A 22,776-nucleotide genomic window follows, 5' to 3' on the forward strand; every position below is an offset into this window, starting at 1 on the left:
TATTATACGTAGGAAAGGCAGGGATGGTAGGAGTGGTGGGGTCATGCATCAAAAGCATCCTGAGTACAAAAAGAGCTTTTGGTGACTGACAAGTTATTTCTGGCAGCAAAGAATGTGTTGGCTGTAATTGAGGCAAACTTGAGATTGGTAGTAATTTGCAGACCAAAAGATTGTGGGAAAGCAAGTGTGAATGCCTCATGAGAGCCTTCAATCTTCCCCTAAACTGGCTTAAATCATTAGGAGGGAAGCTTGTCATGGGAACAAAATTTTTAAATCAATTTCCCTTATTATGCACATTTACAAAAGAGTATTTGTACCAGCATGTTAGAGAAAGTATTACAAGCAAGAATATTTTTGACATAATGATTACTCATGAATCATGAATAGGGCATAAAATACAGGAAACATTGTCAGGTAGTGATCACTCAGTAGTTAGTTTGAAAATAGAGATTACAATACTTATGGGTAAAGGCACAAGTCCTAATTTCAGAAAAAGAGTATGACACTTTATGGTGCTAATAGTGCATCTATTAATTGGGAAGATTGCAAGAGGAGACAGAATACATCAGAATTATAGAACCTTTAACGCAAAAAAACCATAGGCTATTAATGCACATATACTCGTGTGATGTCAGAAGCAGTTCCCCAAGAATGAGTTATTTGACAAATGTAATGAATTTCATAAATTACAGACAATGCGACAGAGTGCTTTTATGTCAAAATCTGCAGAGTGGGAGTCATTAATGATCAGAGCCAAGCCTTTAGGGAATGACTTGTTCAGGCTTCGACAATAAGTGGTAGCTATGTTTTAATTCAGCAAAATGCAAAGTCTTATACTTGCAACCCCAAAATGAATTATACAATTGGAGCTTAATTAAAAACAGTACAGGAAGAAAGGCATCTAGGAGTTATAATATGGGCAGATATGAAGTTTTCTGAGCAGTGCAGACAGCCAGAAAAGCCCATGGTGTTCTATAAATCAGCATTTATCAAATTGAGGTCCATAGACTAGTTCCAGGGATACACAAAAACTGTACCTGTGGAACTGGTAAAATTATTCATTCTATGTATAACAAATTGATGGTAAAGTTATTTTTATATATTTATGTAAAAATAAATTTGAGTTGAACATTATTAAAACTTTGAATTTTCTTTTCTCCAAATTCAGTGTTCATACATATATACACAAACAAACATGCATATATATAATATATTTTTATTTATCATGTAGAGATAGTAAGTCATCATCCTACTGTATAAGGCAATTGTAAGACCACATCCCCAAAGTATGGAGACTTCATCCAAAAAAAGGCTCCAAGCTTCTTGAAAAGTAAAAAAAAAAACAGGCAACTTGCATGGTGAGATCAGCAAAAGGGCAGCCTTACAAGGAGACTCAGATTATTTGCCCTAGAGATGACCAGTGACCTTTAAGGGGATAGTAAAATGAAAGCAAAATTTTTGTTATAAAGTATTAATGGCTGTAAATTCAAATTAATGGGGAAGAGGTTCAGACTACATGGTAGAAGTTCCAGTAATCAATTTCTTGATTACTGGAACAAACTGCCTCCAGAAGTAGTAGTAGTAATGATAAATAATAGAAAAGCAAGTTTATATAGCATCAGAAAAAATAAACCTACGCAGTCCCCCATCTGTACCCTCCTGTCTCAAGACACTGCAATTTGCAGAACTGAAGCCTTTCTCTAGGTAAAAGCACTCTTTTGCTACCTTCACCAGACTGGTTGCTCTTCCCTACAACCCTTTCTAATGTGAGGCCTCCAGACTTGTATACAATATTCAAGATGCAGCCTAAACTTGGCCTTATACAAAGGGACGATCACTTCCTTATCTGCTGTCGAAGCATTTGTATATTATTGACAAAACACCACAAACTGTCTTGGCAGCTTGTCAGCACTGCTTAGAGAATTATGTCTGACTGTGCAATTACCCTGAGTCTTCTTTTTTTATTTCTCCACTACTCTTCCGTGTAGTACCACACAACTGATAAATTACCCTCGGGTTACTGCTACCCATGTGCAGTACCTTGCAATTGTCAGTGTTAAACATTTCTCAGCCCAATGACCCAATTTTCCAAGATCTTGTTGTATTAACTCACCCTGATGACTGTCTTTAACTACCCTGCCAACCATTGTATCATCTGCAAACTTTGACATTAATCCTGATATACCTTCATCAGTATCATTAATAAATATTGTAAATGACAATGTCCTCAGCACCAAACCCTGGAAAACTCCACAAATATTAGTGGTGTGATCAGTATCATATAGCACAAACAGCTGACATTTTAGATTAGGGAACTGAATATGCATTCAGAGATCAGACATGTTTATCAAGTGTTTTCTTGATAAAACAATGACTAAAGAGATATTCGTGTCATGGCAGTCTAGTATATTAAAGCTTTAACATTTTACTGTTCCTGATACTGCCAGTAAAACTATCTCCTTGCATATCTAAGACTTATGTAACAGCTGAAGTTTCTAAATTTCTGATGAAATCAGATTCCAGATGGTTAATATAAAACAGCATCAAAGGTCAAAAAACTGTTGGTATGAACATACACAGGGTGTTAGATACTTGGGATGCAGAAATTGAAGGCTCACATAACAGATGTGGGACCAGGACAATGCTTTTGGCTACAATATATATACATTTTAAAACAGCACTAAACACATCTCAGCTTTATAACTGGCTACTAGATGAGTTTCCAGCAATACACAATGTTGAGGCTACTGCTGTAGTGGTTTATACAGATGACCTGGTTTTTCTTGTGGGGCAACTTCCACAAGGAACTGGAGGAAGAGGCAGAAGTCTGTTTGGCTCAACTGTTATCTTGGACATCTCTGAATAAGTTACTAGTTTATGAGCACAAGTCAATGGCTCTGTTGCTGAGGTGACACATCAGCTGGATGCGGCCGGTCGGGTGGGGGCCTTCTCTCCGAGTGGTTCGCGAGACCACATACCTCTGAGTGTGCCTGGAGGAGCAACTGACATTTTTGGCTCATACAAATTACTTGTGGGAGAGGGTGAAGCAAACATATGCCAAGCTCCAAAATGTCACCTTTGTGGATTGAGGTATTGGGGGGGGGGTCTCTCCATCTTCTCTGACATCTTTGTTACAATCCCCTTATGCTTCTGAGGCTTGGGGAGGGAGAGTTGAACACCCATGTTTGGCAGATCCAGCACAGAGGTTTGCTCTTCTTGGCATAGCTAGATCCTGCAGAACAGTGACTACTGAAGCATTGTGTATAAGCCAGCAAGACTCCAGCTGATCTGCCTCAGGGAGCCATAGCCTACCCAAGGTTTGCCTTGAAGAGGGGCATTCCGCAAGAGGCTTACAGTGTCCAGTTGGGCAGGCGGATGTCTCTAATTTGGCACCAGAGCGGAAGAGAAGAATCAATGATGAATTGGAGGCCATATAGCAAAATCAATGGACCAATTCTGAGAAGGGGCAACATTTATAAGCTCTCATTCTCTCTGTTCAGACCATGAGCCAGTAGGGCCATGGCTCTGTTTTGGCTATCTGCTGTGTCTTGACCAGACAAGGCATGAGGTTGGGGCTTGTGACCTTCCATCTCTGCTCTTGTGGGGAGCTGGAAACCGGCCTTTGCATTGTGCTGGAATATCTACCCTATTTGGACCTACGAGCAAGGGGACACTCACTCTCACCCATTCCACTTTGGTGGAAATCTGTAACACCAGAGAGAACTTCATCATTTTGTCAAGTTCGTTAAGTGTATTTAAAGGGTACAAATTGCTTGATTGGGTGACCTACCTTTTCGTGGTGGGAATGAAGATGCCATCCCAGCCAATGGCCAAATGGTCATTTTTCTGTCAAAGCTGTTAATTCTATCTTTCCAAACAATGAGGTAAATGTTCAGAACTCCAGCCAACAGTTACACAAATCAGACTTCTCAAGATACCAAGGCTTTTGTTTCATTGACTTCACAATCTGCTTATTTACTTACCATAATAGCAGACAATTCTAAACATGAACCAAAAAACTATCGATCTATCCTTTCCTTAACAATACTCATAGTACATAGTCAATGCTGCTCTCTTCTCCAATGGAGACACTCGTGATCATTCTCAGTTTTGTACATTTAGCATTACAAAAATGTGCAATGGAATGATCAGCACAATGTTCTGTTTTTCTGCTGTTTAAATCTGTCCCAATGTCAGAGAAATTTACTTCAGGGGTGAATTCCTTGATTACATATTCCACCCTAAAATTTGAAGATTAATATAAACTTTGGTTTGTACAAAAATGTGCTAAGGCTGTTCAAAAGAACATAGAAAATGACAATTAGTTTGTGCCTAAATCGCCAACTTCATTTGCACCTACACTTAAGCTTCTACAATTATTAATCACTTCTAAGTGGATTTTGAGCAGGCTAAGAGAACTTGCTTCTTTTCTGATAGGACAGCAGAATATTCTGGTCTACCAAATTTATTTGGCACAACCTCTATTCATCTTCATCTATACACCCACCATTATTACAACCTAATGGTTCTAATGAATTGTCCAGTAAACAGCATATATCATCTCTTACCATACTCAAGACCTCTGGTCTTCTAGCAGGACATAAAAATACTGAATTGATGGAATTTCTCCACTTCCTTGCTTTTTTTTTTTACACTTTCTTATTCCACTGTTTATTTCTGCTTGCAAATAAAAACAAGCTGGTTTCTAAAAAAGATAAATCCCTCTAATGCAATCACTTCTACAGTTTCCAAAGCAATAAACACATCAATTGCCTACTATCTCAAAACTTTCCATCTAAGCAATGATTGCCAATACCAATGCAGTTAGCATTGATAAACTGATGATATAATGGCTTATGTTAATAGATAAAATTTATTAAAATAAAATGCTTTAGATAAAATTCATGTCTTGCTCTTGACATTAAGACTTGGAGCTTAAACATAAGTTTAACTCCTTCAATATTTGCTAATTTTTAGCAAATATACAGTTCCCCCCCCCCCTTTAGTACGGCCCTCAAATTATATATATAAAAAAGTGCCTGTCCTGCTGAATAGGCTGGCACACGCTGATTTAAGTAACCTTTGCTAGTGTAATTACCTACTGGATCATTTATCCCTGAAGGCCATATTATAACATATGGTCACACAATGAAGAAAAAAATATTGCTGGTTATTCTTTGCTTGAAACCAAAAATAAATGCGGTAATAGCTTTTTATGCTGTTGCACAATGTCTTGCATGAAATAAAATTGGAATCTGAAGTAAACTGTAAGCCAACAATTTCTTAAAGTATAGGCTGAACATTCACAATATTTCTGAACCAGAATCTTGTGCACCACGAGTAGTAATTAGGGATAGTTTTTCAAAAATCGATTGAACAAATTCATTCTTCACAAATATTTATGAAATTTTGAATCTTATTTGTTATCACTCAATGTCCTGCTGCAACTGCTTGTGCACTGCTAAAATTTTAGATATCAAAATTAAACATTTGGGGGGGGGGGGGGTGATCAAGATTCTATCCACTAACATCCACAATAAAAATATTACAAGTAGGTTTGGGACATGCCACAATTTGCTCCTCATATGTTGAAAATAAGAATAAAGCTACTCAAGTCTCAATTTACAATCTTCTATACAAAGAGTGAATCCTTACCTCTCTCTTCTCTACTGGTTTCTTTCGATTCTTTCTGAGAGCTGTAAGATTGTTTATTTAAAAAAAATTAATATTTTCCTTTCTAACCATGCACCGCTTAAGAAATATGCCAAATGCTATAAGAAAATCAGTAACTTACGTAAGTTGTAAATAGTGAGATCTTACCATAAAAAAACATGGCACACTCAATTTCACTTTACAGTGAATTACTCAGGAAGTCAGTGCTTTATCATATTACTTCTTAAATGCAAATTAAAATACTTACAATGAATGAACCAATTTTTTGTTGGTCATGTTAGCAATATTCGTTTTATATTTATTTGCACTGAAAGTGACCTGTCCATCTCAGACTCAATTTTGTTTTTTCACTATCACAAAACTGTATGAATATGTTCCAATAGAGAACTAAATAATTCCTTTTAATTCTAGAGAATTTTGGTGTTAAGGCAACAAATGAATGCTTACTTTAAGCTAAGATGTATTATTTTACAGTAAGCCCAAAATCTCACCAGTTTGGCATGGTGACCAAATACTATTAGTATTTACGGAGCATAAGTTAAAAAAGAACTAGCATGAATTTTAAGGTTTCAGCATTCACTACTACTAGTTACCACTGCTAAATATGAAGATAGTAAAATTAACTTCATTCTGAACCAGAGTAGCATAAATGAGATCAGAATCGGACTCACTCAGCCTACTACATTCTGAAAGGGAATACGAATAGAATTAAGCTGGTAACCATTGGAAAAAATTTACTGCTCCATTTTCATTTATCTAAAATGATATATTATTAATCTGCACAACTTTCTGCATGTCTAAATTTTATAGAATAGTTAATAATATGGCCATTTAATTATCTTTAAATGGCAAACAAACAGAATTCTCCTCCTAGTTTTTAGGAGGACTAAAATTGTGACTAGTTTTCCCAAAATTTCAGGTTCCAAAATTACACAACTGTTAATGTGTGAATATGCCATCTTGAATCACATTACAAAGATATTCACAATTGCTTTTGGCTCTGTAAAGTCACAAAATTAACCTGGGATATCCCATGAGGAGCCTTCAATCTCAAAGGCACCCTTCAGAAGCTTCAACTGTGCCATTGTCTCCATTGAGCAGCTTATGAAATTTAAGTGCCTGTGTACTTTCAAAATTGCCCCATTTATTGGTACTACATTATGCTTCTGTAGAAACTACTTGTATAAGCATTGATCCTCATTACTGTTTACACAAAGTCTAGTTTTCTTTTTCTTTGGAGTCCTACTTCATCTACAGAATCTACCAATTAATGCAATTTTATTCCTCTTTCATCCAACCATGACTCATTTCTTCTGGCAAGACAAAACAAAATGTAGGTATTTCACGAGTGTGATTTCCACACTCGTGAAAGAATCTACCAGTTAATGCAATTTTCTTCCTCTTTCATCCAGCCATGACTCATTTCTTCTGGAATTCCACTCGTGAAATACCTGCATTTTGTTTTGCCAGTCTTAACTCTTTCAATAATCTTCAACTGTATAGGTTTTTTTTTTCTTTTTTTTTTCCAATTTTGGTGGCCATTACTTCAGTCCTAGTGATTTCCTAATTTTGCTGTGTATTTATTTCTGATGCCCTAGAATTTACAGCATTTGTGAAAACTAATCAAAACTAAACCATCCAGTCCATCCTAGTTCCAAACTAAAGCCATCTGATTTCCCCAAAAATCACTTCATGTATATTTGTTTAGTTTAGTCCTTGGCAATTTTTGCTATCCTAATCGTAACTTCTAAGTGTAAGTTGAAGAAAGGATATCATTGTTGTTTACAAAAATTTACTTTAACTAAGGCAGTAGTACACTTGACAATGAACAGTAGCAATATTCCCCCTACAGAGATAGCTGTTTCTAAACAGCATTCCATTGATACTCTTATGGCATCTCTGAGGGGAGAAACTGGGTGTCTACAGTAATTAATCTGACAAGTTCCATTCACTAAAATTATTCTGTAACTAAATACCAAATATAGTGATGCAAGTATACAGCCAATGTTTAGCTAATTTCTGCTTTGGAAATATGGTAGTAAGATGTAAAGTAGATACTCTTATCTACAGTATTCACTTTTTCCACTTTCCAACATGAAATTGTTAGGTCTTTGAACACAACACTTTTTTCATAATTGTTTTGGGGGGAACATGACCATACCCACAGTATGGAGGGACATGTTATATGAAAGATGACTTTTTTTAAATTTCCAATCAAATTTGGAAACCATCCATGAATTGAAATCTACATCTAAATATATAACTGAAAAGATGAAGCTGGCAATACTATAAAAGAAATAGTATTTTGAATTCTCTTTTTTTGAAATAAGGTCGTAGTTTAGCTCAAACTGCAAAGAATAAAAAAAATTGAAGCATGTAGATTCCTTTTTTTTCTCAGTTAACAGAATTGATAACTACTCTCATATCAACTTGATTTAAATAACAAATTCACTTATGTTAGGCCTCTCAGCTGCATATTTCTGTGCTTCTAAACCATGCTAAAAAGTCTGAAAGATTCTTTAAGTTAAGTGGAAAAGAAAATTTTCACCAAATATAAAGAAATATAATTCTGAGTCCAAAGAAGAGTGCCTCAGTGAAAAAATGTAAAGTATATGATGCTGGTCTATTATTTTAAGCAAAAACTTATACTGACAGTAATAAATAGGTATGACAGGAATGCCCAATGAAACTGATGATACACAGTAGTACCAAAGTGGATGTGGTGGCATAAAATTTTTAATCTCTTGTCATGACTGTTTTCCAAATAAGTATATGGCCATGTAGGATGGGATATATTTAAAAATGTTGGCATAAATCTTCGAGAACTGTACAACAAAACAGCTTCACCTGGTTATTAAGTTCAAGACACTTCTGTAAGTTTGCCATGACAATCGAAATTGTTTTGCTGTTTTAAAACTGAACAGCAAAGCAAAATTTTCTAATGCCAAATTTACACATTATATATTATCCACACATAAGCTAATAGCCTAAGTGGAAGCAAAGTTCAAATGCTCAGTAATGGGAAAGTGAAATGCAGCAGGTATACAAAAATGTAAATGTACTTTTGATAAGAGAGAATCCTGGAGCTTTTATTGGGATATGTATTTTCCCCCAGTTAAAACCAATTTTGCTCCTCAAGCACAAGTACACTTGTCCTCCACTGGACTGCAAAATGTTACTGATTCACAATCATTACCCCATGTAAAAGTTAATAAAGGCAATGTGTCTGTAGAAGCCCTAAAATTGTAGTATACATACTTTATACAATAAATGAATAAAACTGCTTTAAAGGATTTCTAACCCAGGTGCAAAGCTAAATTTGTACAAAGTGGACTGGTATGGCAGAAAGGAGTAGAAATTCCATAGACTTCAAAGAAACTGACAGTGATCAAATCTTAATTTTGATGATTCACAATTATTCAATTAATATTCACAAGTATTTTGATGGGAAAAGTTGTAATTTATGCCATGTGTCAAAATAGACAAAAGATGGCAAAATTAAACTTTAGCAAACAGATTTTATGGAATAGGAGGGAATTTATTAATATATGTGAAGAGAAAAAAAAAAAAAAAAGGTTAGTAATAAGATGATGCAGACATGCTGCCAAAAAACAACTCAATATCAGTAATCATTATATATATAAACTCACTTCTGAGGAAGCAGAACAGTTATTAAGACATACCAAGAAGGATAAAGCCCAAAATTCTATAATTTAAGCTGCAGACATGTTTAAAACAATTAAAAGCAACAATCTAACTGTTACTTTGCACCAGCTATCACAACACATTCCTTCTGGTTCTTTTAATAAAATGCAATTTAAAAGAAAAATATTCAATTGGCACTTGTTTGGGAACACAATAAATGAATCAGTAAACAATAAATGAACACAATAAATGGGAACACAATAAATGATCAGGACTAAAAATATGGGGGGGGGGAATATACTAGTCTCTTTGGTTGGTCCTTCAAGCATGATGGATCAACTGCATGTAAAGGATATAACTGCACCTAGCCCAAAAAGTTGGACCTAGCAGCAAGAAAATGAGATGAAAGAGAGAAGCCAATGTTGTTTCAAATAGCAGGATAAAATTATTGTTCTTCATTCTCCTCACACCCCAAACAGCCACATGGATATTAAAGTGACTTTAAAAGAATGGGGGAGTGGGAACATCTTCAACTGCTAAAAGTGTGACTACCGTAAAGGGAAAAATACACACAGGGTGGCACACAATCGTGACACATTTGTATCATTATCTTAACTACTTGTGGTTGAATTTCATTTCAAGTTACAGAGTAGTTCCAGAAAAATTTGCTAGAGCAGCAATAAGACAGAACCTTACAATGAATGAATATGCTCCCATAACTTAGCAAAATGACAAATGCTCCAATTTTGACTTCAAGCAGAAGGCCAAAGATGACATTTGGCAAAAACTAACTATAGATTTGAGGCTTTTCAAACCTAGCAAGTTTGAAAAAGGCTGAGCAAATCACTAAAATTACCCCCAAAGTAGTTCATTCTCTGGAATGAAAGCCCTCCATTTCAAATATAGTGCCCCACAATCATATATATATATAAACTGTGAACATAAAAAAAAAAGAAAAAAAAAAAGATTTTACTGTTTTCCTATTTTTTTGCAAAAAAAAAAAAAAAAACTGGTTTCGCAAAGATGGAAACTGTTACCAGCTGTACTACTAAGCCAAAAAAAATGGAGATGTGTTCAAAGAATCAGAAGGGTGGGTATCTTCTACAATGTACTGTGTCCTTTCCAAAAGTCTTGCAATTTTCTTTCTTGGTTTGCAAAAAAAAAAAAATTTGGGGAGGGTGAGATACATTTAAAAAAAAAATAACAACCTGGAACTATTTAATAATTACAAGGGATTGCTAGTTTCTGGTCTATTATGTTTGAGCAATGCAAGCAACAGACATGAATCAATCAGCAACTCTAGTATTAGTCCCAGCCATTATAGTATTGGATGATTTTGGGCTTTGAATGAACATATACATTACTTAAATATTAGTTTCAAGTAAATGGAAATAATACCCTTTCTCGTGAATACTAGTTCAATCATTATGCCAAAACATCTTAAAATAACTCCTAAATTAAATTGATACTTCTTTTCATAAAAGGTGCCATGCCTCTCACTGAGTGATGTACTTTTCACTCACTGGAAATTTCTTACTTTAAAAAATATTACAAACATCAAAGCAAATAAAGTAACAGAATATATAATGTTGAAATTGTTTCTAAGATGCAAGAAAAACTTAACTACTAGGTGATATGTAAAACTATAATTTGTACTCAGATCTATTCACAATGAAATAATCTGTGGTTCTCCTTATCTGCTCCTTTTTAGTGGAGGGGAGATAAGATAGAACATTTGTAATCTGTAAAGCTATTATCCTCTTTCCATACATTGTTAGCTATTTTATATACAGTCTTGTTGGAAAACATTATTCCCATTTCCACAAAAGGATGTAATTACTATTCAGAGCAATGTAAAAGACACCTGTTACAAGAATGACTGATCAATAAAGAAAAACTGACAACTACACAGTAAGGTCAAAGATGCAACAATCCATTTAATCTCCTTTCAAAAAAAAAAAAAAAGCTTAAACCATCGTTTCTGAACTCTACCTTCAACAACTGTTAAGTTAATTGCACTGGACCAAACAAAAACATGTTTGTATCCCATCCAATATTTGTACTGAAAACTTCAATTCCAAGACACCTCAATTGCAAACATCCTTATGGAATTCACTGAAGACTGCTGAAAATTGTGCAAATAAAGGAATCAGATGAGCACTGACATATGTGAAGACAATGCTAGCTAGTATATATCCAATCATGCCATAGCAACAGATCCCCTCCACAAATGACACCTACTGAACCCACCCAACTTTAGAACCTTGCCTGAAAAATTATTGAAACAGTAACTTCCAGTTTTTATAGCCAGACCATATCTCATATGATTAAAGAACTGGTGCAAACCAACTGAATAGCTGCTTCCCTTGCAACAAAACTTTCTTGATAAACTTTACAGTAATATCAATCTCATCCAGTTAAAACATGCAAATAAATAATATAAAGATTGCACTGCAAAAAATTCACTGAAAAAAAGCTTCTTGACTGACAATATCCTACTTAAAACCTTATATTCACTTAAGAGTAGAATATTACTGGATAAAACTTCAAATCTCATTCTCAGCTTTGCTAACCTCAAATTATTCGTTCACAGCCACGTCAGTGAAGTCTGGGGTTACCGTTACTCCTACCTCAAACACTGTTTTAAGATGTTAGACCCACTAAACACTAATATGGAGTTTTTTATGTTCACAGTATCATTATAACAAACCATCACTGTCTAACTGAAGACACAAAACTAATCTGCATTATACAGAAACCAGCCTTCAAAGAATTTTTATTCAATTTGGCCGTCGTTTCTAATGATCTACTTTAGTCAGTGGGAATATGATGTCTTGAGGTTCTTATTGATTCCCTTATACAAAAAACTGTAACAAAGTGTAAACACAGACATTTGTAAAAATCCCCTAGCTTCATGAAGCTGCCCAAGAGATTATTGTAATATATTTATTATAGAGCAGCTGATGAATTATACAGCTGGAAATCTTCAAAATCAGGTGGCATTTCAAAATAATTAAATGGTTTAAGTAAATACATTATCATTTTACACTTTACCAGAAATCATACCCTTGAATATATTTCAAGAACATCTGGGAGAGGTTATTCTTCTTGGCCAGTGTCCATACTCCTGCAATTCTCAATAAAACTTTCATTTCTTGAAAAACTGGTAATAAAATCCTGAATATTTAATTCTGAAAATCAAACTATCAATATAGCTGTTTCTTTTAAATGGATTAATTTCATGACAATTCCAAACATTTCTTACACTATTTTCCATAAATCCAATTTTCTTTCAGAATTAAACTGTACATAGCTTTAAAAAAAATCAATTATTACAGCATTTTAATAACTATAAAGTATAGTCTGCTACAAATATGTGAATTTATAATATCACTCCAGCATGTTTTCAAATAAGCAAAATATATAATTCTTGAGGTATGGACGACTTGCCACTATAATAATACCAAGTGAAGTATATGAATTCGAATTAATTTGCAAAACCTATAGTTTGCTTTTCCAGATTTTGCTTTATGACCAAAGGTAAGTCACAATTTCTGATAACAATTTTTCCATCTCTAATTTCAGCATAAAATAAACAGAACTTCATTAAGTTGTTTTACAGTGTAACTAAGATTTCTTATTGATGTGAAAATCAACTCCTCTCCTTACACTTTATACCAAAAAAAAAAAAAAATTTAACTTATCTTAAGCAAATCCATTTCCAATATTATACCTCTGAAGAATGAACCTTTGCTATCAAGAAATTTGCATTTTAAAGCCATTTTCAGGCTCTGATTCTAACTGCACATCTGTATTATCAGAAATTCAAAATATGATCATGTGTAAGTCAATGTATACACCAACTTTACATCTGCTGGAGCAGTCCTATTTCACAATGGAGAACAAAAAATTCAGACAATAGTGCACCACAATGAATTGCATTTTATAAAAAATATATTTAGGGATTAAGAATAAATACCACATAATTTACTTGACTGCAAGTCACTGTACATAATAATAGTAAGCAAGAAACTTGCTTGCTTACTTATCATTCCATACAAACAGCACACATTCTATTTGAAGTATACTTCTATCCATGTATTGAATGTTTCCTAAAGACTCCTTGAATAGAAACATTTATCTTATAATGACATTGATTTGCAATGCTGGGATCACAAGGCCCATATTAATACTGAATCTCACTCATACTTGCTCTTTTTTTTTTTTTTTGATCATGTCAGATAGTCCTGTTGAAACAGCAAGAAATAACTAATACTGTAAACCTTCGGTAGAAAAAATTATACAAGAGGGAAATATTGCAACAAATTAAGATGACTTATTCCAGAAGTCAATTCAAAACAGAAAAACCTGAACTTATACTCCTATACTTTACAACTGGCAATTTATATCCATCCTACTGAGCCTGCTTTTTTTACCTCACTGAAATAATATCTTGATAATATACTTTCAAGGATGAAAAAAATATTTTCACAAAATCTAACCAGGCAAGTTGAAAACTACTTTTGCATAACTTTATGAATTACGTCCTTTGTTCCTTTTCTGTTCTCTTTAATCTCTGAACAACTTTCTTGATAAACTTTGTGCAAAACAAAAATACTTCAAAGTAGCTAGTCTTTTTAAGATAAATTATTACAAAAATGTAAGACAGTAACAGCATAACGGTTATTAAAAAGTTTTAATAATTCCCTTTTATGAAGTCAATGTATAAACACCATAATTTACTAATTGTCATTATGCAGTTAGCCAAAAATAGTGAACTATTAGCCGATCAATTAGATAAATAAAGTAAAGCTGATAATTAGCAAAGGAATGATGAATGCATGATGTGTAATGCTTGTGATACTTGGAGTTTGCATAACTGTCAAAAAACCAATCAAAAAATAAAGCAGAGAGAAAGTATTTGCTTCAAAATGACATCTGAATCATTTGCCATCAAAATGAACATTTAAGAAATAATGATTTCTAAAGTCAGATGAATTAAATCCCAGTAAATGAAATTCCTTAACTAAGCTCAGTGGGAAAGGGAGGGGGGGCACTATTTTCCTCACATAAGCAGAAACTTATGGCTACTACAAAAAATTCTTATGACTAGATTCAAAAAGTACATTCATTTCTAAACACTGGCTGATACTATCTAAGAGTCTGTACCTTAAACAATAAAAATAAACGCCAATAATAATAATAATAATAATAATAATATATATTCTTACATTTCCAAATTAATGCCCCATTTTGGAGAGCTAGTTTATCACCTAGACAAAGTAAGAGCAGTATACATGAAAACTAGTCTTTTTTTGAACCATTCAATTAGATATTTTTAATTAGGCTCAAGCTCTTTCTGTGGTCAGAACCTAACTATAGAAACAAATTTCAGTGTGGATATTTCAGGTCAGAGTGGTAGTTGGTTAATAGTGACTCTTCAAATGGTCAAAATGAAATTCTTTCATTTCCAACTTTGTAATGGGATATCCATTTATAGCCAAGAAGCATATATAATACCAGATAAAAATATATAAACAAAATCTGGTACCTACCAGAGACAAATGAGCAATGCAATACTAAGAACCAAGCAAAAGAAATTTAACAAAGTAATTTTAGAGAAAATACATAAGCTTATAGCATAGACTTTCGAAATGCAGAATGTATCATGTGACTTTAGCAATACAGATGCAATTGATGAATGACCTTGGAGATAATTCCAAGTATCACTACTGTTATTTTTAAAGAAGTAAATTAAGAATAAAGACTTATGCAATTTGACATTATTGATATGTGTATTTACAATAAATGTCAACTTTCAACTCATAATAAAGTAAAGAGCTAATTTTTCAGCTGTAAATATTCCTGCATAGAGAATCTGTGCAAACAAAAAAAATTCTAAGATAGCATAACACTAGACTAAATAAATCAATGGAAAAGTTTTTGCCATTTCTATCCTGACTTTAGCAGTACATGCAACTATCAGAAATAGCCAGTTTCCTAAAAATAATAATATTAATAATAATAATATTCAAAGTAGGCTCGCAACCAGCTAATTACTGCAGTTGTCAAAGCTCTAGAAAATAAATTATTATAAAAACATTGATATTAAATTGTCAGAAAATGAGTTATCAAGTCAACCAATCCTCCCCTACCAAACAAATGCATAACTTACCATAACACAGCTACATAACAAACAGTTTCACTATCTATCAACTGGCTCAAAATCCTATGAAATGTGTTGGAAAATTAAATTATGTAAATCTACAACTCCATCATCCATCTCACACACTTCAAGAACCATCTACAAGTTTTTCTTGTGTAGTATTAGTCAATTCTTGCATGCTTATGCCTATCCATTTACTACAATAAAATTTAATAGGAATAGTTTCCATTTCTGGCACGGCTCCAAATCAGCCCAAAAAATGGAAACATTTCTAAAGACTGACGATTCCTAGGGGCACAACTTTAAGAAATCAAAGGATTTTACATAGAAAAACTAGATTCGTTCAATCATTTCAGCCAAATTAATTTTTGATTAAAAATTATCAAATTCATGCTATATCATATGAAACCGGATGATTCTAAAGAGACCACATTCGCCTACAGAAACAAATAAAACAGATAAATTTTGTTTCCACTGTGTAATGATAGTTTTATTTTAACAAAAGATTTAAATTAAGAAAAAATTAATAGCAGCCACCAAAATAACACAGTAGGGCCAATACTGTGTAAGTTGCTTTTTAACACCCTACAGTTCAGAAATCAATAATTACTACCAGCAAAATATAGAATTCATATTAATGACTTCACCTTCAAAAAGTTGTAGTCCTTAATTTGATTGTAATTTCTGGAATGCTGAACACTAATTTAAAAAAGAAAATCTGTAAATGGAATTTGCAAGGCAGGAAAGTTACCATTTCAAACTTAGTATGGAATAAATAAAATTAATCGGAAGGGCACAGGGATAAAAAAAAAAGAAAGAACCCTACAATTTAAAGCATTTTTAACCCTAACCCAAAATTCCAGGTTCGTGAACCCTGAAATGGACACTTTCTGAGAAATAAAAATTGCTATTCTGCCTGTGACATTCTCATTGTTGCTGATGCATTTACCACACACACATCCCCACATAAATAGGTGCAATTTGCCTTCATATTTCTAATATTTTTTTTAGAAATCCTATAAAAGCTGTTCATGCAGCTTAATCTGATTTAATAATGGAGGAAACAAAACTACTAGAAAATGGATTTAAATTTTAAAATATTCCTCATAACATAAGTATATAATTCTTTATATAATGAGGTTTACTGTACCACATACCTAAAAGAGTGATTTCTGTTAACATGCTGACTCAATTCCCTCGCGTGAAGACCACTACCGTCAGCTTAGTTTTGCAATCCTGATATATCAAAATAAGTCCTTGCAGGACTTAATTACTAAGGAGTACAAGATGTTTCCAAAGTCCTGCCATTTGATATTATCATGCCTTTGTTTATAACTGGTATTCTCAGTGTATTCTGAATGTGAAAGCAAGATGTACCAATAAAATCAGCTCTTCCTCCACAAATTAATTTTATGCTACAATTCAAAATTTAATGTAACTTCCCATTTATAAAATTCCTTAATATTTTATCCAACAGTATTTGTCTAAATATCAGTAGCAGATTGCTTTGTAGTTTGTCTGGCAGAAATCTGCAATGGTTGTAATGTACCACTTCCTGTGGTATTAGTGGAAAGATTATGTAAATTGTGTACTTTCCCATTGAATTTGCATGCTCTGCAGATTAGAAAATCCAGAACAGTTCACTGGGAAAATCAACAATACAATGGAGAACTGTTACATTCAGTGGAAGGATGAACACTATTATACAGCTCAAATGGAAGCAAATGTTGATCAGTAAATTATAACTTCCTTTTTTTTGCAAAATTACAAAAATTTCCTATAAGATTTCTTCTGTGGAAATCAATTTTTCTAACATCAAAGGTAGCCAGATACCACTTTCAAAAGTATCTCAAATTTTTCAAGCCCAGGGACATACCTCAAAATTATAATATAGGATTAAGTGCCAGAAAATTAGTGAATGTGATATGTCCTAATGGGAAATCCTGTAAGCAATTTTCTAAACACTGCTGTGCAGACTATTTGAAAATACAAACTGGCAGCATTGTTAGAGTACAGCATGAATTTCAACTGAGATTTGGCAGGAGAAAATGTCCAGAAAGGTTTCTTTCTTGACAATAAAAAATGCATGTCAGATAATGCTTGAAAATATTGCACATGTAGAGGAAGCTATTACTCACAAATAAGATCTAAGTTTTTGTCAAGCCCAGTTTAAAACAGCTTTAAGTATTGTTTGTTTGAGTGATGCTAAAAAAGAAAGACAATTAGTCTTTTGTAATTCATCTATATTTGAAAACTATGCAAAACTAATTCACTAAATTCCACTTTATTGGCTATGTGAATAAAGTAAGAACACCCACACTCATTGCATCCTAAAAAATGCACTCTTATGCAATTTCATCAACTCAAATCACTGGACCACATAGTGCAAATATGGCTAATTCCCAAAGCATCATTTTAACGATAAGGTCTTCTTTATTCAATATCTTGGATTATATCATTGGCTATCACTCACCAGATCTGAATCCCTGATTATTTCCTGTGGAAGGATTTGTGAAAGAAAACACCCTCAGAAAAATAAATAAAAAAGCAACAAGTTAATGAAAACTGAACTGAAACCAGTTTTGTGGTAGGCATACCCAAAGAAACACTGGTTTTAATTAAGTGTCAGCATGGATACAGAGGGATTAGTAGTGGATATTTTTGCCTGAATAAACTCCCATATCTTACCTGTTTAATGAAAAACTACCAATGTCAGCTAGCATAATTCAACAAAAATATAAGAATCTGGAAGAGCTGCCCTGGCTGATTTTTGCATTATCAAATCATAGCCATCAATTCTTCCTACCACTAAAGTCAGACAAGAAATCACATACTTCATTGGAAAATGCAGTGCACTCAGAAATGATTCCACTATGAAATACAACATCAAGATTCAACATCAACTTTAGTAAAACACACTTAGTTCTTGATTAAATCTGTACAATTATTGCAGTCTAGTTTTCTCTAATTAGACAACTGTAGTATTACTTTTAACTGCTCAGTATAAAGAATTTCTGATCTATTCTGTATAGAAATTCTTGTGTAATGGTTCAAAAATCCAATTCTTCTCACACATGCAGGTCTCATCAATAACCCAAACTATATATAAAATTTGTGAGGCATTCATATTTTGTATCATAACATGATACTAATTACTATGCCCAAAACCTTAATATTAATAGAATAGATGTAAACCAGTAATAACACCCATCAAAATCTTGAATGAAATATCCCATTTTTTAGATGAAGTTAACGGACACCACCTTTCACAGATAAATGTCAATAGCAGGGTCCCAAAGGGTTCGTGTTGGATCCCCAATTACCTTGCATGGCAATAATATAGACAGTCAAGGGAGTTGATGAGAATCATGGCATACAATATCAACAAGATTTAGATTCAAGTCAACTGAAAACTAGTTCAGATATAACCCTGTTAAATAAATCCTATATTTTTTTAAATTGACAATAATCCTGAGATAATGCATTGATTTGTATGGGTTATAAACGCAATGCAGTCTATGACAAAAACAGTAGTTAAGTTATAACTGCAAACTTCTAGACATAAATTTGCAACACTAATTCTGCCAGAATACCACTCCTTTCTAAACTGTTAATTTTCTTCATTTATAAAGATCTTAAAGGATTTAATCTCTTGCATATAAAAACATTCATATCTATATAAATGAGATGATTCTTCACCTACTTGTTTGATATGAACAGTAATAACCCTGCCACACTACATCTCCAGCATATACTGGACACAAATGGTCACAATAACTGAACATTCTAATCTGTACCATGGCTGCAAGAGGTGCATTATTTTGTAGTAGCAAGGGCCTTCTATTAGTATTCTCTTTGAAAAAAAAAAAAAAAAAACACCAAATTGCAGCATTTTAAAACCAAAATGGACTTTATATTTTGTAGATGGTCTAAATTCCTGTATCTTTGAAAATATGCAAAAACATGCTTGTGGTTGGACAGAACTCATCACACTTTAAAATCCATTTGTTCCACAACAACAGCACATCTTATACTAAACTATCTTCTAGTTTAAAATAACAGGTGAAATATCTTCCACGGTCATCTCACTATCATTTTCATAAGAAAAATCGAAGGGTAACTATTTTCCAAAGAACCAAATGGAAAAATCTCGCATTGTCAATGTCGGTTTGATATTCTTACTATTTACACACCAACAGAAACTTGTTATTACAAACTATGACAGAGTAATTTAACTGATGCACCAAAAATAATTTTTCTTGGTGTGTATATTCTCTTTTGATTCCAAACAGAATGATGTAATATAGCTGGGTTACTTTTAACAGCACTGCTTTACAACCTGAGAATAATACTCACAGTAATTCCATTAATATTTGTTATTTTATCAAATGAAAGTTAGAAGAAACAGGGCCAATTCAGCAAATAATATTATGATTTGCTGAATGTTCAGAGCAGGGATTTGTGAAAGGTATATCATTCATTACCAATCTAGTTAGCTACTATGATTAGATCACTTTAAAAGTTAGGAGTAAAACAAAAACAAAAATATATATATATGTACTCACTATACACGTATCTGTTCCATTTAAAACAAGCATCACAATGTCAAGACAAATTATTTGCAGGAATGGGCAAATGAAGTGCTTTTTTCAAGGCATCAACATTGCCCGCACTAATACTAAAATTTCTTCACAACTTCAGAATTGGATTAATCAAAACTGGCTATTCGCTTCATGACCTATTTTATAGCAACACCCACATCTTATGCAAGTAATATGGGCTGAAAAATTCAGAATAATCCATCTTATGCATACATGTTTCATCTTCTCCATCTCTGCATGCAAGAGTTCAAAATTTTAGTTAAAAAACTCTTTTAGAATTTCTCAAGAAATGTCTACGAGAATTTCAATTTAGCTGGCAAAACTTATGGTGTTTCTTGCAAATAAATGAATATGATGATAGAGTTGCAACAACACTATGCCAATTCAACATCTTCTGCAACTAGCTCACAACTACGTTCTATTTCATTCAGTTGCCTTTCATAACAATTATAGAAAGTAAGAGTTCTTGCACTTTTGTATTTTATGATCAAGAAAAATTACAAATGATATCTGAATCACTGCTATCACTAGTAACAGAAAATGCTTCATTTTAAGACCATTCCCCAATCATTTTCTATCATCCAGCACCACACTTCAGCACGTCATGTGGAAACATTTGTCTAAAAAAAAAAAAAATCCAAATCAGTTTCCACAGACTAAGCTTTTCTCCCCACCCGTTCACACTTTACATATACTTCGGACAGCTAATTTCGACTTCAACAATGATAACGAGTTGGAACAAAGAAAAATCCAAGCCTACCTCCGACATTAAAATAGCAAGGAAATGCACAGCAGTATATCACCCAGAAACTGCTAATTGATTACTTTGCTCACTCAATCATTATTGTCATCTGTATTTGAATAAAAAACAGAATACACTCCTCTCACATTATACAGAGCAGGGATGTGCAATCTTCTGGCACTATTCCATTTCAACTTATGTGGGATATACAACTAAAGATTACAAATGGGGTAAGGTACATTTATTATATAGATGTAATTGTTATGTTATTTCATTTCAGGATATCAATGATATACAAATCAAGTGCTAAAATTATTTTATTTTGGCAAAGAATGTTTATAACCATAACACTGAGATAAAATAAAAATTACAGAAAAGGAAAAAAAAAATATTACCTGCTGCAGCATAGTATTTGCCTTTAACTTTTTCCTCTGTTTTTGCACCCTTGGTTTATCAAAACACAGACTAAAGCATTTCAGCTTACTAGTGAGGCACTCTGCCGATCATAAAATGTGGGCCACATGCAATCCATGGTTGTTGGACTTCCTGATCTAAAGGATTTTACTGATTCATCCAGTATGAAAGCAAACCTAAACTATAGAAACTGGTAATCTTGCATGCTTGGAACACGATTGATGGTTTTATAGTTTGGTTTGGTTAAACAAGTTTTGTACAAGCTGATATTCAACCAGTTTTTGGTCACATATATTCCAAACTGTGTTAGGAAAAAATATATATCAGGATAATAATCTATAAATATAATTATATCAATGCCTTCAAAATTCAGTAGAGCTACTTGGGAAAACATGACAGAAAACGCATACTGAAACAATGCTAATGAGTGAAATTTGAAAAACAGACATAACTTTCATGAAGTCTGATGCAAATCATTTTATAATGCAACACAGGCATCAATGTTCTGGGGAGAGATTATAAACATCTCTTCCCAGAACTAGCCATTCCAAGTTGATTACATTTCCATAGTAATTTCACTGAATTATTATAGAAACTTTCAAAATAATCTTCACTTAAACTGCCGCCTTATTTGTTAACTGAACAGTAAAAATAGATCAAGTTTGTTCCACACGATAATTAACTTTTCATAACTTGTATACCTGTTCAGTTACCTTTGAAATTCATGTAAAATGATGGAAAAATATGGTAATAAACTTTACCACAGCCGACCAAAAACTATTTTGGGTTGTTTTTGGCTTTATTTATTAAGAATAAACTGAGGTGTATATACTAGTTTCTAGCTCAACAAATTGCTTTGTTTCATCTTGAATAAGCTTCAATAGTGCATGTCAATTTAAGAAGTGATTTTTTTCCCTGATATTTCTTATGTGATTCCTATTTCATTCATTTAACCAATTAATCAGAAAGAAATTCAAGTACAAGAGATGCACTTTTAGTTGCAAAATTTTCTACTACACAGCACCAGTTTTCTTACTGAAATGCCATACTGTGCCAAATCAGAATTCACACTTTGAAAATATAATGCCATTCTGTTATATATAATGGATGCAGAATTTGAATGTAATTTATATAATAAAATGCAATATCATCAACTATTACAATGCTATACCACTAGTGATGCACTGCATGCTCCTTAGAGATTGATTTCAAGAGCTATATAAAATGCTGTGCTTCTATACAATTTCAAGTTTAAATGTAATTTGCAATTCATGATGCCAACAATCCATTTTTATAAAGCTATGTTCACATCTTTTACATAACTTTGTTCTATGCACAAAATGTGTCTCCACAGCTAAGGGGAATAAATTTGCTTCATATTGTCTTCATGTTCATCCATTAGTTTATTTATAAAACAAATGTCATGAAAAATAAATCAGAAATAACAAATGATCTGCTATGCTTTGATAGAAAATAACTCAGCATAGTATACATTTAAAAACCATTCATTTAGTGTTTTTAGTTAGAAAAACAGA

The 22,776-nt window shown here is 33.1% G+C and overlaps 1 protein-coding gene across 5 annotated transcripts in view; it reads right to left on the bottom strand.

Moving 5' to 3' along the window:
- LOC150091474 (uncharacterized) overlaps positions 1-22,776 on the bottom strand; it is an 86,818-nt gene that overhangs the window by 30,014 nt on the left and 34,028 nt on the right. For all 5 annotated transcript variants that reach the window (XM_090375777.1, XM_090375770.1, XM_090375785.1 and 2 more), the window contains exon 6: positions 5,656-5,696. In XM_090375777.1, the coding sequence (XP_090231903.1) occupies positions 5,656-5,696 (41 nt within the window). The remainder of the gene's footprint in view (positions 1-5,655; positions 5,697-22,776) is intronic.

The sequence above is a fragment of the Mastigoproctus giganteus genome, chromosome 1 (assembly GCF_048544385.1).
Source record: "Mastigoproctus giganteus isolate SK-2022 chromosome 1, ASM4854438v1, whole genome shotgun sequence".
Lineage (NCBI taxonomy): Eukaryota > Metazoa > Arthropoda > Arachnida > Uropygi > Thelyphonidae > Mastigoproctus > Mastigoproctus giganteus.